Below are 19,852 nucleotides of genomic sequence, written 5' to 3' on the forward strand. Positions count from 1 at the left end.
TGTTACTCACAATTACATATAAATTTATAATCACTAAAATCTACATATAGGTGTGTGATTTAATAAATTCAATCTACTTATATTAGGATATAAAATTAAATAAATTTGTTTTTTTTTTTTTAAGAAATCTAGTCTTATTAGGATAATTTTATAAATTTAATATTCTTTTTTAGAAATCTACTCTTATTAGGATAATTTATTAAATTTTTCTTTAAATTATAGGATTTCTAAAAAAATTGGACTCTCTAATATCGCTCGAAAAGTTTCTGCTTTATATATATGTATTGATTATTTTACGAAGTTTATTGGAGTATATTGACGGTATTAGAATGTACCGACAGGATAACTGGATAAGGCATACGCGGAATGTGAAGGGCGCTATTATTCTAATCGAATTGATGATTTAAGTGTGAATTAAAATGAGCTAGATAGAGTATTGTTAATGGATGATAGACTAATTAACATGATAAGACTCTTTATTACTCTCAGAAGACAACGCGTGACAACAGTGGCGAAGCTAGGATTTGGCGATAAAATATATAGAACATGTAAATACGCAAATCACACAAGGATCATTCATCAAACTTGAGCATAATTCTTCTCAGAAGACGGCACGAACAGAGCTTTTCCGAGATACTTCAGGAGTCCCACGTGTAGCTCCGTGGCATCGGTCACCGTCCAAGTGGTCCCTTCGTCCGGATTTTCCAATTTTAGAGGTGCCGGAAACACTCCCTTATCAGAAGCTTTAATTGCTTCCGAAACCCTATTCCAATTCCTCTCCAATATGAAAACATTATCGTCAGGAGTAAACCCATTCGGAAAATTATCAAGTACCTTCTGCTCGATATACTTAAATCGCGCTGCCTCAGATACCATTTGAATAGCAGCCATCATAAATTTAGCTTCTGCTGGTACGCTACGCGCCTTCCCATTTACTGCTGTAAGGTAAGTAACAAGCTTGCCGATCCCTAACCCAGCTTGTTTTCTAGTAGTTTTGGCTGCTTTTTCAAGTGAGGCATAATTTTCGGCGTACTCTGTTATCTTTTGCTGATTTTTTGCACCCTTTGCCTCTGTGAAAAGTTTGTCTAATTGAGCCGAAGTAATTTGGCCATCAAAGTAATATGCCCGAAATACATTTTTATCATTCTTAGCCAGTAGAGCAACGACATACAAATCGCTACGTTTAAGGCCAAGAGAGACCGTTCCTGCAGAAACTGTGAGATCGATCCTAAGATATGTGCTTGTGGGTGCTCCTATTACAGGTATACCCGTGGCACCGTAGTTTAGACTCGGATCCTTCACGTTGTTTCGAATACTCGTGAGAAAGGTCGAGTATTTAGCTTCGGTGGGAGTTGCGAGGTCCAATGCGATCGCATTTGCTATCAAAACCGATGATTGAAGGATTGTCCATGTTATTGTGACGACTAGCCAGGAATTCATTTTCTGTTTTCACCTGTTATAAAAACTGGATTAGCATTGTGCATAATCAGTTGAATATTCACAAGCATTACACTTACAATAATGTGATTTAGGAGCGATAACGAGACGAGATAGTTGTCGAGAAGTTAGAGTTCGGCTCGGTCAAAACTTGGCCTGAGCTGACTCGAGTTTGGGCACAACTTGAGAACTTAATGAGTCAAGGCCAGTTTTAACGTTAGCTCGGCTCAAAAGACTCGCGAGCTGTTTAAATTATACTTGTATGATTTGATAATATCTTACGTCTTATTTATAAAAATATTTATCATAACTTTATCTTTGTTTTCATTATCCAATGTTTTTATATATAACCATCGAATCCCAAGTTTTTGAAAAATATCAAAGTGAGAAACGAAATGAAACAATTACATATAGACTTGAGTTTGAGTTTAGCTCGAATTCTACTCGAGCTCGGGTTAAAGTCACTGAGTTTGATATTGAGCTCAATTTTTTAAAGCGCAAACCAACTCAAAATCAATTCTCAACATCAATTCGAGCTTGACTTTTGCTTCACGAGCACAAACTTAGCCTTACTGGGCTCGACTCGTTATCACCACTAGTACTCTCACACTCTTCCTATCATGAGTTACACAAGGCTTTTCCTATTATTATTATTATTATTATTATTATTACAATGAAGCAAAATATAATCAAATCAAAGTAATAAAACGTACCTAGTAACACCAGTGGTAATGTATTTGTGCATGGAAGTCTTCTAAAAGTGGGCTTTTTATATGGGCTAGGAGGTTACGAAGTGGGACCATTCATCTCTTTCGAGTCCAGCTATGAATAATCTACACCACTAGTACCCTCGGTCCCGTTCATTTGTTTGTCTATTTTATTTTAGGGTGTGTCTCAGTCAATTATTCGCCTTTATAGTATAAGAATGATTTTGATAGGCAATTGGATCCTCCACTCTTAATTTAGTATACTCGTTAACTCGTATCTAATAATTGATATCTTCCTTTTTTCTTTATTTTGTGCATCAAACAAATGACCGGGATAGAGTGACTAGTGAGTATTTCGCAGCCTCCCTCGTGCCATGGCGGCTATGCAACTCATCATTGAATAATATTGTCATTTTGTGTACCAAACAACAAAATATTTTCGCATTTATTGTATTACTCTCCTTGTCTAATTATTGTAATTTTCACCTTCTTTGATCTTGACTCTACGTGATTGTATTATTCCAATAATGCACTTACGAGTTACGACAATATATAATCCCTTAGCTTTATCTCGATCAATAATTATCTATTACATTATTTTGGGCACGAAGATTAAGAAAAGAAGAAATAGAGTGATTCTGAACCATACAAAACATCAAATCTTCACATTTGCATATGGAGATTGATGAGTCTGACAATGGTGGTATCTAACATACCTTTATTGCAAGTAAACATAGCAATGGGAAGTTTTGTGTATTTAATAGGATTACAAGTAAAATGTCATTTGATTTTACAATAAAATCGTGTAAAAATGTATTACACGAGAATTTGTGAATCAAAAAAGATGCAGCATTCTTTCGGTCCCAATTATTTGTCCAATACTTTTATTTTTTGTTAGAGGTAATGTAATTAAAGGTAATGAAACAGAAATCACAAACATTGATCAAAATTCAGCATAATATTCCTCAGAAGACGACTCTAATAGAGCATTTCCGAGATACTTGAGGAGTCCCATGTTGAGCTCCGCGGCATTGCTCTGATCCAAGTGGTCGTTAAACCGAGTCCCTAAGACAATGGGTGGCGTAAACACTCCCTTATTAGAAGCTTTTATCGCTTCTGAAATCCTTCTCCAATTCCTCTCCAATATAATAACATTATCATCGTGGCGAAACCCACTTGGAAAATTATCAAGAACCTTTGTTGGATGTACCCGGATCGCGCCGCCTCGGACACCATTTGAACGCCAACCATTATTAACTTAGCTTCAGCTTGTACGTTACGCGCCTTCCCGTTAACGGCTCCAAGGTAAGTAACAAGTTTGGCAATCCCTAACTTGACTTGTTGTCTAGTCATTTTAGCCGCCTTTTCTAGTTGCATAACTTTCGTCATACTCGATTTATCTTTTTTTGATTTGCGGTACCCTTGGCCTCGGGAATAGTTTGTCTAATTGAGCCAAGTAATTTGGCCATCAAAGTAATATGCCCGAAATACATTTCTATCGTTCTTAGCAAGATATGCGACCCCGTACAAGTCGCTACGTTTTAGACCAAGTGAGACTTTCTGTCGCAACCGTGAGATCGATCCTAAGAAATGTGGCGGTGGGTGCACCTATTACGGGTATTCCAAAGACCACCGTAGTTGAGCTTTGGATCCTTCACATCGTTTCGAATCGCGGTGAGAAAAGTCGAGTATTTAGCTTCGGTTGGATTAGCGAGATCCAATGGGATTGCATTCGCTATCAAAGCCCATGACAGCAGGATGGTCCAGGTTACTGTGACGATTAGCCGATCCTTCATCTTTGTATTTTTACCTGTTGGAAAACTACTTTTAGACGTCATAAGTTTGAGCTAGACCTGTCAAATGGGTCGGGCGGGTCGGGTCCCGGGTCGGGTCGGAATACGGGCCGGGTAAGAAACGGGTTGGGTCGGATGTGGGTCGGGTTATGCGGGTCACGGGTCGGGTTAGGGTCATAATACGGGTCAAGAAATAATTTCTAACGATTTTTTTAATTAAAAAAATATTTTTTAAAAATGTAAAACATATTTAAAATTAATATTTTAATCATATTCAACGTTTACATTAATTATATTGACATAATTATTAAAAATAAAGTTTTTTTAATAATTATTTTATTATTAAATATTATAAAAGTTATATAAAATTAACTTTTTAGTTGTTTTTGTAATTTTAAGTAATAAAAAAATATTTTTTTAACTATTTTTTCAAATATAATATATAAATATTAATATTTTAATAAAAATTTTGATTTACCTTTGACCCAACGGGTCGACCCGTTCGGGTCGGGTCTCAACCCTAAAATAACGGGTCATTTCGGGTTCGGGTCAAACGGGTCGCGGGTAAAAAAAACGGGTCTGTAACCCTAAAAAAACAGGTCAGGCGGGTCGGTTTTTCGGGTCGGGTCGAGTTTTGACAGGTCTAGTTTGAGCATATATGGTCTAAATGAGATAGCTGGGTGATACCTAATTTCAGTACCACCCTTTCACTTGCAATATGTAGAAAACCATTACAATGATGGGCCTACATGGCTATATAAGAGCATGTGAGAGGGTTATTTCGAGATCAGGTACTATCTGGTGGCGCGCCTTGTCATTGTCCATCCAAATTGTCACCGTTTTTTAGACAATCGAATGAACAAGTGTATAATGTAAACTCTACTAAAACAGACTAGAATAATTCAATTTCTTCATTTGCCAGAAATTAAAAAATATACCATAAAATATTGACATGTAATAAGGTAATGATAACGTCACGACACACGTGAGAGACTTTCGTAAATGAGAGAGTACTTGAAAATAGGTGTCACCAATAATAACGCAATAGATACCATGAGTTTCGATGAGTTATTCCTAGACTATATCTAACGAAATGAATACAAAATTTTCATTAATTAAGTTTCATTTGTTTACCTTTAAATAAAAACTTGAAATATTCCTTAAAAAGAATAAAAATGATAAACAAATAAATGAAATGAAGGAAATACACGCGTACCTAGTAATTAAATCCGGTTGTAGGTTGAAGTGATACTCTTGAAGAGGAGAAGATGTTTAATATGTGAATGAAAGTCTTACATTTAGAGGTCTTTTTATAAGAGCAAAGAGATTCCAAAGAGTTTGCCAATTCATGTTTTTCTCATCCAAAAATGAATAAAATTAACACCTAACATGCGTGTTCCCGCATCCCTCGGGCTAATGTCAATGTGCCTATGCTACTCGTTAAACATATTTAATCATTTATTATTAAACAACAATTTTTTTTTGCATTATTGTACTAACTGCCTATGCTACTCGTTAAACATATTTAATCATTTATTATTAAACAACAATTTTTTTTTTGCATTATTGTACTAACTCTAGTTAGTTAATTAGTGTACTTCTCGCATTCTTTGATCTTGATTTAGATTAGTAAGCGTCTAAGCGATAGTCTTTACTAAAGGAATCGAATCACTGACGCTGCCTTGATCTTTGTCTCGAAACCCAAACCCTACCACTAGTAGCCAAGAAATATGCCAAAGTACTTAGATTGGCCAGGTTATTTTCATCACAAATACGAAGTAACGAGTAGTTTGGTTTGCCACATTGATTTTTTAAGCTACCCTGTTTTTTTGACTACGTACCGTTCTAATGGCGAACTACAATATCTTGTAACTTGTATGGGTCCTACATTCTTACTTTCACCTAATGAGAATTTATCCTTTAATTTTTTTATTAAAGCAAACATATAATTTGATAGAGCTACCATGCTTGTAAGCTACATCTCAATTTTTTATCTTCAATGGTAAGCTACATGTTTACTATTTTGCAAAAATTGCAAGCAGGTCCTTAAAGAGAACTATTGCAGATGCTCTTATGTTGAGATAAGGTTAAATATTTCGTTTCTTGACCAAATAAGATGAAGTTAATTAGATGAGTTGTGCTTAATTTTGGATTTTATCGGTCAGTGTTATTATGGACAATAGGTCTTAATTAGGTTCGAATTTCCGCTCCCCTCTATTGAATGCAACTAAATGCGCGCTTCGTTAGAACAAAAAAAAAATTATTTGAGGTGAGTCGTGATTAGTCCAAAATGTGTTGAACGACATTGTTAGAACACACTTGGTTGATGATGCCAAGTTTCACTGTTATTTAATTGTTTGCTTCTTAGTTATAATGTTTTGCATTTGAAGCACTCGATGAATTTCCAAAGATGGTTCAAGAATGATCAAGATGAAGTTATGACAAGAAATCCCTTAACCTTAGTCAAATGTTGTAACGATGACAAATGCTTAGTGATTGAAGCAATCAAATGGACTCTTAAAGACGGCTTAACATGATCAAGATGAAGTCAACAAGAAGTCAAGACAATGATATGATCCTAGCATTAATCGAAAAATGTAAGAGTAAGTGTAACAATTCTCATTTACGTCAAGTGGCTGCAAAACCATGCAACAGTACACTGCATGGTAGTTTCTGATACTACCGTATGTTAGAATATGACTCGTCCGAGTCGTTTTCGGTTTTTGGATATGTGAGAGTGAGATTAAAAGATGGAGCAAAAATAAACCAAGGAAACGAGAGACGCTAGTATTAACGGATGCCATGCTGATTTCGTATGTCTGCTTTGGCAAAGTGTGTCAAGCGGTATTCACTTGAAATTGTCTTGGTATTGTGCTACGTTAATGGCTTTGATTAGGAAATTAGTGGGTCCCCACTAATTTCTAATTTAATGAGCTTAGTGGTTAGTTTTTCCTAAGTTTGTTTAGATCGTCTTATTTCCTAATTAGTTTAGGTATATAGTTTTGGGTGGAATAATACTATATAAAGACCCGGCTATATTCTAGGTTAATCAAGAGAGAAAGGTAGAAAACTTGGTGAGGCAAGTTTGATAGCTCATCTTTTGTAATCTGTAATTCTATCCATACATAGTGAAATATTTCTCTGGCCCTTGTGGACGTAGCTATCATATTTATAGTGAACCACGTAAATTCTTGTGTTCTTTATTTTGCTATTGTTATTATATCGTTTCAACACGCTTCCGCGCATAACAATTGGCATCTGAGCTAGGTTATTTGATCTGGGAGAGATGATGGCACAACAGTTAGCTACAAAGATCGACAGATTTACGGGAAAGAATAATTTTGGACTATGGCAGATAAAGATGAGGGCTTTGCTTAAGCAGCAGTGTATCTGGAGACCGTTGACGCTGGGTTTCTTCACAAAGGTGACAAAGACTACCGCAGGGGCGGTGGCAGATGCTGAGTCGTCAGTCACGGTGACTGAGGATCCTGAGTTGGTAACAATGGAGGAAAGGGCTCGTGCTAACATCTTGTTATGTCTGGCAGACGACGTTATTACAGAAGTTGCAAGTGAGGAAACTGCAGCTGGCTTGTGGGCAAAATTGGAGAGTCTTTATATGACTAAAACACTCACCAATAAATTGTTATTGAAACAACGTTTGTTTGGCCTCAGAATGCAAGAAGGTATGTCACTTCGGGATCATCTAGATATGCTTAACTCTATTTTACTAGATCTACGTAATTTAGATGTTAAGATAGAAGATGAGGATGCTGCGCTTATTTTGTTAGTTTCTTTACCGTTATCATATGAGAACTTTGTAGAGTCACTTGTGGTGGGTAAGGAGACTTTGACCCTAGAGGAGGTGAAGTCGTCGCTTCACACTAGGGAGTTACGTCAGAAGGCAACTAATGTTGTGGTAGATAATCAGGCTTTGGGATTGGTTGCTAAAGCTGAAAAGGAAACGGTTCAGACTGGAGAGAAAAAGAAGAAGTCTTATAGGCCTAAGTCAAAGGGACCAAGTTCTAGTGATTATTGCCATAACTGTGGGGAAAAGGGTCATTGGAAGTTAGAATGTCCTAAGCCAAAGAAGGGAAATTTTGCTTCTTTTGCAGCTGCACAACAATCAAAAAGTGATTACGACTTTGAGGATGATCTAGCATTGGTGGTCTAAGAAAAGAATCATCTAGGTGATAGATGGGTTCTTGATAGTGGATGCACATCTCACATGTGTTCTAAACGGGGGATGTTTCTGACATATAGTCATCATAGGAGCACTGTTACCATGGGTGATGGAGCGGTTTGTGAGGCTGTTGGAGTAGGCTCTGTGAAGTTTTTAATGCATGATGGAAAGGTTAGATATCTCAAGGGTGTAAGGCATGTTCCACAACTTAAGAGTAATCTTATTTCTCTTGGAATGTTAGACAGAAGTGGTTTTCGATTTCAAGGAAAAGGTGGAGTATTGAGTGTGTGCAAGGGTCCATGGGAGTTGCTTCGTGGTGTGAAGTCAAGTGCAGGTAACTTGTATCTTTTACAAGGTAACGCATTAACTAGGGGGATGTCACCTTCTAAACATTGTGGTAATGTCGAAGTGAGTTTATGCACGAAAATCACAATAGACGTTGTAGAATGTATGGCGCAATTTTTACTAAACTTAATTACAACGGGTATGGTTATATAACCGTTGTTATACGTTTTAACAACGGGTTAAATTTGCAAAACCGTTGTTAATAATTTGGCGCAAAATTGGCGCAAAGTTAGTGAAAAGTAATCACAACGGGTATTTTTAAACCCGTTGTTAAAACTTATTTAACAACGGTTGTTATTTTACAACCATTGTTAAAACTTATTTAACAACCGTTGTTGTTGAACAACCGTTGTCAATACTTTCAATACTATAAACCACACAAACACAGATCAGCTACAGCCACAAAACACATACATAACCTAACACAAACACAAACACAGACAAACACAAACACAGCAAACACACTTTCTCATCGTCTCTTTCTCTCTTTCTCTCTTTCTCATCGTCGCTTTATCATCTCGCCGTCACTGTTGGTTTCATCGTCTCTTACTTTCTCTAATTATCGGTAAATCTCGCATGATCCTTTGTTGGTTTCATCGTCTTTCATCGTCATTGTTTTCTTTTTTTAATTATTTCATTTGCATGTATATATGATGGGTTTTTATCGATCATTATTATGTTATTATTCGCTTAATTAGCTCGTAAAACAAATTAAATTAAATAAAACAAAGAAGAAGCAAGATGATAGAGAGGAATGCATGATAAACTTAATTAATAATTCATTAATATATATATATATATATAAATACATAAATTAAAAAAAGAATTACATTTCTAAAAATGCAATTCTTATATTTTCATAGAGAGTCTTATTCTCTTCTATGATATCCCTCCTCTCCTCCTTAGCTATTTGGAGGTTTCGTTCGCCAGATTGCTATATCGTCATATAGCCGCAACAATCTTTGCTCTGTCAAGCCATTTCTTTTGGCGTCCTTGAGTGCGGCTTGAGCATCCACAAGATAGCTCCTAAAACTGTCCTCGATGTGGAGCAACCGGCGGATGAAGCTGTTGTTGTTCTCGGTCATAGTAAGAGTTTTAAGGATGTAATCGTTCATTTTGTTGATGAACTTTGGAGTTGTTAGTTTGAAAGATTAATTAGGGGTTGGAGATTGTTTTAGCAGTTAGGGTTTGAAGATAGTTAGATAATGGAATGGTGGTTGAGATAATGTATGTATTTATACTAAGTAATGTGTCCTTTGAGTTGTTTTTTAATTAATATAATATATGCATGTTTAGGAAGTTGTGCCATAATCATCATATCTCCATGCTTCAAATCTAATGTAAACCCTTCTCATTCCATATATTGTCCATTCATATGCACAGTACAGGAGGGATGGCAGTAATAATGCATGCATCGGAATTATAACGGGCCCCGTAATTATGCATGCATCTAGTAATATTTAATTTAATTTTTTTTTATTTTGTAAAAACAAACAACAACGGTTATGTAGAAACAACCCGTTGTCTTTAGTTATAACGACGGTTCTTTGTAAATTAACCGTTGTTATAACTTTCCCACCAAAATTGAGTCACACTTTCCACAACGGGTTTTTATACTTAAAACCGTTGTTAATAGTTTTAGCAACGGGTTCCTTAAGAAAACCAACCGTTGTTAAAACCTTTTACAACGGACTCTTTAACAACGTCCGCTTTTTTATATAACAACGGTTTTTAACCGTTGTTATAGCCTGTATCTGTAGTAGTGAGGGGTTGAATCTTGCTTCTGGTTTGATAGTTGATGATGTCGAAGGTGAGGTGGAGCTTGCCGAGGCTCTAGTGGTCGATGGATCAGGATCAACAAGAAGAAGTTCAACAACCGGATTGAAGAGTTCGTCTTGTGTTGAGGATGATTGTGTCAACAGGAAGGTGGAGTTAGGAGATACTCCTAAAGGCCGGGTTGATAAAACAGATCGTCAAGAAGAACAACAAAGAGTCTTTCAGTTGCGGAGTGGTATGATAAGGTTTGGAAATTTCGAGCCTTGTATACTAAAAGGTAGCTATTTTGTCTCGGACAACAAGTCTAAGCCAGAAGATGTTGGGTTGAGAGGTGATTTTATACGGAGTCACCAGTTAGCTAGCGCGTCACGGTGAGGCGCAGGATCACCCTGGCGAGGGTGTGAGTGCTCCGACGAGAGCACATGGATGAGCCCCGACGGGGGCATCCATGCCTCTGCGTAGGCATTTGACTCCGGAGTGGGTCAGGTTCCGGCTATAGTGTAGCTCATTTTGGCTAAGGTGGAGCTAGCACGGTGTCTCATGGTTTGAGACTGGTATCGGCAATCATAGTGTGACTATGATGGAGAGGGCTCAGTTGACTGGAAGTTGTTCGTAGATCCGACTGTCCGAGTCAAAGAGGAGATTTTTAGAATATGACTCGTCCGAGTCGTTTTCGGTTTTTGGATATGTGAGAGTGAGATTAAAAGATGGAGCAAAACTAAACCAAGGAAACGAGAACGCTAGTATTAACGGATGCCATGCTGATTTCGTATGTCTGCTTTGGCAAAGTGTGTCAGGCGTTATTCACTTGAAATTGTCTTGGTATTGTGCTACGTTAATGGCTTTGATTAGGAAATTAGTGGGTCCCCACTAATTTCTAATTTAATGAGCTTAGTGGTTAGTTTTTCCTAAGTTTGTTTAGATCGTCTTATTTCCTAATTAGTTTAGGTATATAGTTTTGGGTGGAATAATACTATATAAAGACCCGGCTATATTCTAGGTTAATTAAGAGAGAAAGGTAGAAAACTTGGTGAGGCAAGTTTGATAGCTAATCTTTTGTTATCTGTAATTCTCTCCTTACATAGTGAAATATTTCCCTGGCCCTTGTGGACATAGCTATCATATTGATAGTGAACCACGTAAATTCTTGTGTTCTTTATTTTGCTATTGTTATTATATCGTCTCAACACGCTTCCGCGCATAACAGTATGAAGGAACTTTTATGTAATGAAAACCGAAAAGACTTGAAATGGCAATTTCTCTATTATTCATTGAACCGAAAATGACCCAACCCGCTTGACCCGGAACTGACCCGACAACAAACCCGAAACAGACCCAAAACCCGAAATGACCGTCCCGACCCGAGTTACCCCGAAATCAATGAGAAACCCGAATTAACCCGACCCGAATTGACCTGACCCGAACCCGATCCGTTGACCCTTTTTGCCAGGTCTAGACTGTACGGTTGATATAGGACCATTTTGCACTCTTTTTCCCTCTATTTTCATGCATATTCGACCCCATTTGAGGCGGTTTTGTACCCCCTTTACTCTCGTTTCTTGTCCCGATTCCCTTTACTATGACACTGTGCCCCCCTTGCAGAAATTGAGGCGGGAACGGGCGAAACGAAGCTAGAAAGACGGGATTTCTAAGCTATGCATGAAAGATGAAGGGAATGATGCTGAGGAGTATCCTCAGCCGGTAGGCCGGCAGCCGGCTAGCCGGCTGGGAGTACATATACATGGAAATGAAGGAAGAAGTATGGAAGAAGCATCCCCAGCCGGTGGCCCGGCGGCCGGCTAGCCGGCTGGGAAGACATATGAGCTTAAGAAATACGAGAAATGAAGAAAGTTACAGGAATCTCCCAGCCGGTCAAATGACCGGCAGCCGGCTAGCCGGCTGGGAGTCCCTCCAAAAGCCAAAAGTCAAGTTTAAAGTCAAAGGTGTCCCAGCCGGTCAGGGACCGGCAGCCGGTTGACCGGCCAAGCATACCTGACAACTTCAAAACGTTAATTCAAAATCCAGGAAACTCCCAGCCGGTCAAAGGACCGGCAGCCGGTTGACCGGCCGGGAGTGCGAGTATGTGTTTCAGAAGCCCATTCCAAATTCTGTCCTAATCCTTGTGGAACCTATAAATACCCTCTCTTAAACCCCTTTGTACACACAACCCTAGATCTGAGAATATTTCCCTTTCAAGTTTAAATCTTTGCTAATCCTTTTGCTAATCATTCCTTAATGAGACTAGTAATTCAATTAATTTGTGATTGAATTTGGGTTGTAAGAAGAAGATTGAAAGTTTATACTTATTTATTCTATCATAATTCCTTTCTTGCTTCTTGATTGGTATTATTTCTCTCCTTATTTTCATTTGTTTACATTTTGTTCTTCCTTCAAGTTTATTTGATTGTTTATGTTAAAATTGTTGTTGTTTGTTTGTTGTTGTTGATTTCACCATTGTTCATCTTTTCATTGTTCCTCTTTTCTTTGATTCTCTTTCTCTTGTTCATCCTTGGATAGTTGTCCTCAAAGACTTAATCTTTGAGTTGATTTGGTTAAAGATTGTGCCTTTTAGATTAGTTAAGCTTGTTATTAGAAATAATCTCTTTTTCTCTTAATTATTGTTGATTTGTTGCATGCTTAGTAGTAAGTTTCATCTCCTCACCATGTTTGTGACCAAAGTTTCCATCTTTATTGTTTATTTTGCAATCAGGACCATGATTAGTGAGTAGTCTCCTTCTAGGACTCGGCTTGACCCGATATGGGTAATTTCACTAACTAATTGTCACTTAGGCTAATTTGTGTGGAAAATTGGTTAGGGTAGTCTAGGGGAATTTTCATGCTTAAGGTTTGGTTTCCGGGTAGTGTCGGCTTTTGACCCTTGTCCACCAACGGAAGTTGGTTAGGTTGTTAGTCGAATATTTGGGGACCGACCCTTGTCACCAACTAAGGTTGAGACCGGAAGGGAGAACCGAGGGAGGGTGCCTCTAGGCTAGCGTTTGAAATCGACCTCCGGAAGGGGGAGTGGGATGACCCGGAATATGATGAGGGCTTAATGACCTTGACCATTCACTTGACCTCCTTGGGAAAATGCATGTTCTTGGGGTTGTCGGGTTTTGAGTTGGGGATACCGACTTTCGAACCCGGGAGGGGGGTTAGTCGGAGTAGCTAGTGTCCTAGTGCGAGACCGGAAGGGAGGTTCTAGGCGAATTAGAGCCATCTCCCCCTTACCTTTCTACCCCTTTTGATTAGCCGAGACGATTAGTATGTGGAATTACTCATGTTTATGGTCGGACCGAGTTCTAGTCCTTCTCTTTATTTGATCTATCCTTTATCTTTAGCTTATTTTTACCTTATCTTGTTGTTTGTCTTTAAATTTGATAGTTTAGCGCTAGATTGTTACTACCCTCTTTGTTATTTATCGACTTAGCTAAACCGGTGAATTAGAACGATTAGTACTCCTCCTACTCCTTGTGGGATCGACCCTTTTAAGTGTACAACGATAAAATCGTGCACTTGCGAGGTTTAACTTGAGACCATCAAGTTTTTGGCGCCGCTGCCGGGGAGTACGGCTTGATATTAATCGTTTTTGTTCTAGTTTAGACGAAGTCCTTTGTTACTAATCCTTTCTTTCAAGTGCTTAGGTCTTTTGCATGAGTAGGCGACGAAGACGAGGTCAACCGATATATCAACTTGACCGCGAAATTGAAGCCACGGCAAGAAGACTTAATTCTCTAAGAAGAAGGGGTTTACTTGATATTCCACCGATTGAAGAAGTTAATCACCAAGAAGCTACCGAAGTGTTTGAAAATCCTTTTGGGGTTTTAGAAGAAGAGCCTAACACCATGGTTGATCCGGTTCCGATAAGAGACACTATGGCTCCTAAACACATAGTCAATCCAAGCATCCAAAGGCCACGAATTCAAGCTAATAACTTTGAGATTAAAAATGCCTTGCTCAACCTTGTTCAAGACAACCAATTTGGAGGAGGTCCCTTGGAGAACACAAATGATCATCTAAATGATTTCCTTGAAAATTGTGATATGTACAAATCAAATGGGGTTTCCGATGACGCGGTTCGCCTTAGATTGTTCCCCCGTTCTCTTAGGGGTTCGGCCAAGGATTGGTTGAAGAATTGCGACCCGGATTCCTTCAAGACATGGGATGAGTTGGCATCGGCATTTTTGAACAAGTATTTCCCACTCTCAAGAACGGCGAAAGTGAAGAGTGAACTACAAAGCTTTACTCAAGAAGACGATGAGACCTTATATGAGGCATGGGAACGGTATAAGAAGCTCCAACGGTTGTGCCCTCACCATGGCATTTCCGAGGCCGAGCTAGTGAACAATTTTTACAAAGGGTTGACTCAAGACCTAAGGCTTTCATTGGATGCGGGATCGGGGAAAGGTGCCTTAGACATTTTGGGGCATAAAACGGCAAAGGAACTAATTGAGGAGATGGCCTCAAGAACTATGGAATGGGGAAGTGATAGGCAAATGAGGAAAGGCAAGAGCAAGGATTCTAATTCGGTTTTGAATGTGGAAGTTAAGGGTATGCTAGATGAACTCACCCAACAAGTTGCTTTGCTAAATTCAAAACCTAAGGGGTCCGATATGAGGCAAGTCTTGTCGTGTGAGTTGTGTGGTGAATAAGGGCACACTCCCATTGGGTGTCCCTTGATTGCACCCCTATGTGAGGAATGCTATGAGCAAGTAAATGGAATTTGGGAGTCCACAAGTGCAAGACAAGGGTTCAACAATAATAACAACAACCAATTTGTCAATGGAAAAAGAACTCACCCTTTCTTGTCCTATGCTTCACAAAACATTCAAAATCCCACCACTTCCCAACCTCAACAACAACCAAGGTTCAATCAAAACTCTCAATTCCAAAGACAAATTCCACCCGGTTTCCAAGGGAAACAATTCATCACCCAAAGCCAACAACCATTTGGGGGTTTCAAGGGGCAAAATTTCAATCAACAACAAACCCAAAATTTCCAACCACAAAACCAAAACTTCCAAACCCCTCAAAAACCATCTTGGGAACAAGCTTTTGAACAATTGGTTATTGCAAATCAAAAATCCGACTCAAAGCTTGATAACCACATTGCCTCACAAAACCGGGTGAATGATGAAATACGGGCATCACAAAAGGCTACGGAAACTCATGTGGCCCAAATTTCTCAACAATTGAGTCAATTGGCTCAAAATCCGGGGAAGTTTCCGGGTAATACGGTTAACCCAAGGGAGATGAATGCGGTGTTTTTGAGGAGTGGTAAGCAATTGGAGGAGGTTGAGAAATCTCCTAAGTGGAAGAGGAAGAGGGTGTCAAGTGAAGTAGTGAAAGAGCACCCGGTTGAAGTTGTGCAAGAAGATGAGATTATGGTGGAGAAGTCTAAGGAGGTGGAGATGGTTGACCCTCCAAAGCAAGATGAGCCTATTGCAACTAAGGCCAAAGAATGTGTTCCACCACCAAGGGAGTATGTAGCACCGGTACCCTTTCCACAAAGGCTTGCAAAGCCTAGAATTGAAAAGAAATATGAGAAGTTTGTGGAGATCTTGAAGGGAATGAATGTCACGATTCCTTTCCTTGACATGATTACCGAAATTCCATCTTATGGTAAATTTCTTAAGGAACTTGTCACTTTGAAGAAGAAGAATGGAGAGGTGCAAACCATCAACCTCTCTAAGGAATGTAGTGCTATACTCACTCACACCAACAAGCTTCCTAACAAGCTAGAAGATCCGGGGAGCTTCTCTATCCCTTGTTCTATCCAAGGGGTGGCTATTAAAAGAGCTTTGTGTGATTTGGGGGCTAGTGTGAGCCTTATGCCACTTTCTATATTCAAGAGGCTTGATTTGGGAGACTTGAAACCTACTAGAGTTTCACTTCAACTTGCCGATCGGTCGGTTAAGTTTCCCATAGGTGTGATTGAAGATGTACCCTTGGTTGTTGGGAAGCTCGTCATACCTTGTGACTTCTTTGTTATGGATATGCCCGAGGACTACAATGTACCTATCATTTTGGGGCGACCTTGTCTTGCCACCGGGGGAGCTATGATCGACGTAAAGAGTGAGAAACTATCTTTGCAAGTGGGTGAGGATAGGGTGGAATTTGAACTCCACAAGTCCATGGAAGCTCCTTCTCTAGGTGACACTTGTTGCATTGTTGACATTCTTGAGAATCCCATGGAGGAGCATGACCCGAAAGGTTCCTCCATGGATCCTTTGGAGACTTGTCTTGTTAGTGGGTATGAGGTCGATGACAAAGATATTGAGACTCTTGCATATGTGTGGATGTTGGATTCGGCTCCTATCCATGAACAAGCTCCCAAATTTGAAGTGTTGGAAGTCGGTAAGAAGGAGGAGAGTTCCACGCCTCCTCCTACGGTTGAACTTAAACCTCTTCCCTCTTCCTTGAAGTATGAATTTCTAGGAGATAATTCCACTTTTCCCGTCATCATCAATAGTGCACTTGATGACACCCAAACCTCAAAACTCATTTCTTTGCTCAAAAGGTTCAAGGGTGTCCTTGGGTACACTATTGGTGACCTCAAGGGGATTAGTCCCTCTTTGTGTACTCATAAAATTCTTCTTGAAAATGAGGACGCATCCTCAATAGAGGCACAAAGAAGGCTTAATCCCATCATGAAAGAGGTTGTAAGGAAAGAAGTCCTTAAGCTACTTGACGCGGGCATTATCTATCCTATTTCGGATAGTAGGTGGGTAAGCCCGGTTCATGTAGTTCCCAAAAAAGGAGGCATGACGGTAGTGCGAAATGACAAGAATGAATTGATTCCTACAAGGACGGTAACCGGGTAGAGAATGTGCGTGGACTATAGGAAGTTGAACAAATCCACCCGGAAGGATCACTTTCCTTTACCGTTCATGGATCAAATGCTAGAAAGATTAGCTCAACACAACTATTTTTGCTTCTTGGATGGCTATTCGGGATTTTTCCAAATCCCCATCCATCCAAGCGACCAAGAAAAGACCACCTTTACTTGTCCCTTTGGCACCTATGCATATAGGAGGATGCCATTCGGCCTATGTAATGCTCCGTCTACTTTTCAAAGAGCTATGATGTCAATTTTCTCCGATTTCATTGAACAAGAAATGGAAGTTTTCATGGATGATTTCTCGGTTGTTGGGAAAAGTTTTGAAAGTTGTTTAATGAATTTGGAGAAAGTTTTGAACAAGTGTCAAGAGTCTAACCTTGTGCTTAATTGGGAGAAGTGCCATTTCATGGTACAAGAAGGTGTTGTGTTGGGACACATAGTGTCCAATCGTGGGATAGAAGTTGATAAGGCTAAAATTGAAGTCATTGCTAGTCTCCCACCCCCCACCAATGTGAAGGGGGTGAGAAGTTTCCTTGGACATGCGGGCTTTTACCGCCGCTTCATCAAGGACTTCTCTAAGATTGCGAGACCCTTGACCGAGTTGTTAGCCAAAGATACTCCTTTTGTGTTCTCTAACCGTTGTCTTGATGCTTTCAATAGGTTAAAGGAAGCTTTGACAAGTGCTCCTATTATACAACCTCCGGATTGGAGCTTGCCGTTTGAGTTAATGTGTGATGCAAGCGATCATGCCTTGGGCGCGGTTTTAGGCCAAAGGAAGGATGGAAAGGTGCATGCAATTCATTATGCGAGCAAAACTCTTGATGATGCTCAAACAAATTACTCAACAACGGAGAAGGAGCTCTTGGCCGTGGTCTTTGCAATGGAGAAGTTCCGGACCTATTTAGTGGGAGCTAAGGTTATAGTGTTCACCGATCATGTTGCTTTGAGACACTTGCTCATCAAGAAGGAGTCCAAGCCTCGATTGATTAGGTGGATATTACTTCTCCAAGAGTTTGACATGAAGATTAGGGATAAGAAAGGAGTGGAAAATGTGGTGGCCGATCATTTATCCCGGCTAATCAACCTCAATGTCGACAATGGGCTCCCTATCAATGATTATTTGCCCGATGACCACTTGTTGTCCCTAAGTTTGGGTGAAGCACCGTGGTATGCGGATATTGTCAATTATTTGGTCTCCGGGATAATACCACATGATTATGACTATCACAAAAAGAAGAAGTTCTTTCATGATGTGAAGCACTATTATTGGGATGACCCATGTTTGTATAAGTCTTGTGCCGATGGTATGATAAGAAGGTGTGTTCCAAGAGAGGAAGCTACCTCCATAATGAGCCATTGCCATGACTTACCTTGTGGTGGCCATGCAAGTTCAAAGAAAACGGCCGCTAAAGTACTTCAATGCGGTTTCTTTTGGCCCTCCCTATTCCGTGACGTTGCCTTTTATGTTAAAGGATGTGACAAATGTCAAAGGAGTGGAAATATCACAAGGAAACATGAAATGCCGATGAATTTCGTGCTTGAGGTTGAGCTCTTTGATGTGTGGGGGATAGATTATCAAGGTCCCTTCCCATCATCGTTCGGAAATGAGTACATACTTGTGGCGGTCGACTATGTAAGCAAATGGGTTGAGGCGATCCCAACCAAGACTTGCGATGCTAAGGAAGTGATCAAGCTACTTCAAAAGGTCATCTTCCCAAGGTTCGGGGTCCCGAGAGTCCTCATTAGCGATCGTGGTACTCATTTCGGAGAGAGAGCATTGGAAGCTTTGTTGAAAAAGTATGGAGTGCAACAAAGGAAGAGTCTTGCCTACCATCCTCAAGCTAATGGGCAAGCCGAGATTTCCAACCGAGAGTTGAAGACTATACTCGAAAGAACCGTGAACAAATCAAGAAAAGATTGGTCCTTGAAAATTGATGATGCTTTGTGGGCTTACCGGACGGCCTTTAAAACACCGATCGGTACCTCACCATTCCGATTGGTGTATGGCAAGGCTTGTCATTTGCCGGTTGAACTTGAACACAAGGCGTATTGGGCCATCAAGCATCTCAATTATGACTTGAAAACGGCCAGTGAGAAGAGACTTCTTGACTTGAATGAATTGGAAGAATTTAGGCTAGAAGCCTATGAGAATGCTAAGTTGTACAAGGAAAGGACGAAAAGATTTCATGACAAGCGCATAATTAGAAGGGAGTTCAAGGAGGGTGAATTGGTTCTCCTATACGATACCCGTTTGAAATTCTTTTCCGGAAAATTGAGGTCGAAGTGGACCGGACCCTTCACCGTGGTCCGATCTTTCCCTCATGGGGCGGTGGAAGTAAGCCAAGGAGACCGGACGTTTAAAGTGAATGGTCAAAGACTAAAGCATTATCATGTTGGAAATCCCGTCCAAAAGGAAATGAAAATCCTTGAAACCTTTCTAGTGAGTTAAGATTCTTTTCCGTCCTCTTCATGAAAAATTGTTGGCTTGTTTACTTGGTCGAGCCTACGACGTAAAACAAGGGCGCTACATGGGAGGCAACCCATGCAACTTTGTATATATCTTGCATTTAGGTAGAATTTGAGGAATTTTGGATGGATACTACTTGTCAATTTGATTGTTGTCGGTCATGATCGTTGAAGATTTGGGGTTTTTGTTTGATGAACAAGCGTTTGACCATTTATTGGCCTTTATCCGACGTCCCGAGTCGGGTTTGAAAGTCGAAAACACGGAAATCGAGGCCAATAGATGATGGGAATTGGAATAGGGGTATATTGG

At 39.7% G+C, this 19,852-nt stretch overlaps 1 protein-coding gene and 1 non-coding gene across 2 annotated transcripts; both read right to left on the reverse strand.

The window, feature by feature from the left end:
* Positions 1-458: 458 nt before the first annotated feature.
* LOC141647292 (ribosome-inactivating protein saporin-4-like) lies at positions 459-2,187 on the reverse strand. Its single transcript, XM_074455425.1, has 2 exons — positions 2,151-2,187; positions 459-1,453 (listed from the first exon to the last, which is right to left on the reverse strand). The coding sequence occupies exon 2, from the start codon at positions 1,438-1,440 to the stop codon at positions 580-582; it is 861 nt and encodes a 286-aa protein (XP_074311526.1). The 5' UTR covers positions 1,441-1,453; positions 2,151-2,187; the 3' UTR covers positions 459-579.
* Positions 2,188-14,452: 12,265 nt separating this feature from the next.
* Positions 14,453-14,559, reverse strand: LOC141650170 (small nucleolar RNA R71). The gene has a single exon (XR_012546220.1). It is a non-coding gene; the product is annotated as a small nucleolar RNA R71 (small nucleolar RNA).
* Positions 14,560-19,852: the final 5,293 nt, after the last annotated feature.

Source organism: Silene latifolia, chromosome 3 (assembly GCF_048544455.1).
Source record: "Silene latifolia isolate original U9 population chromosome 3, ASM4854445v1, whole genome shotgun sequence".
In the NCBI taxonomy this organism is placed as follows: Eukaryota; Viridiplantae; Streptophyta; class Magnoliopsida; order Caryophyllales; family Caryophyllaceae; genus Silene; species Silene latifolia.

What these genes read in the sequence shown, in the direction of transcription:
- LOC141647292 (XM_074455425.1), bottom strand. Translation starts at nt 1,440, where the DNA reads ATGAATTCCTGGCTAGTCGTCACAATAACATGGACAATCCTTCAATCA.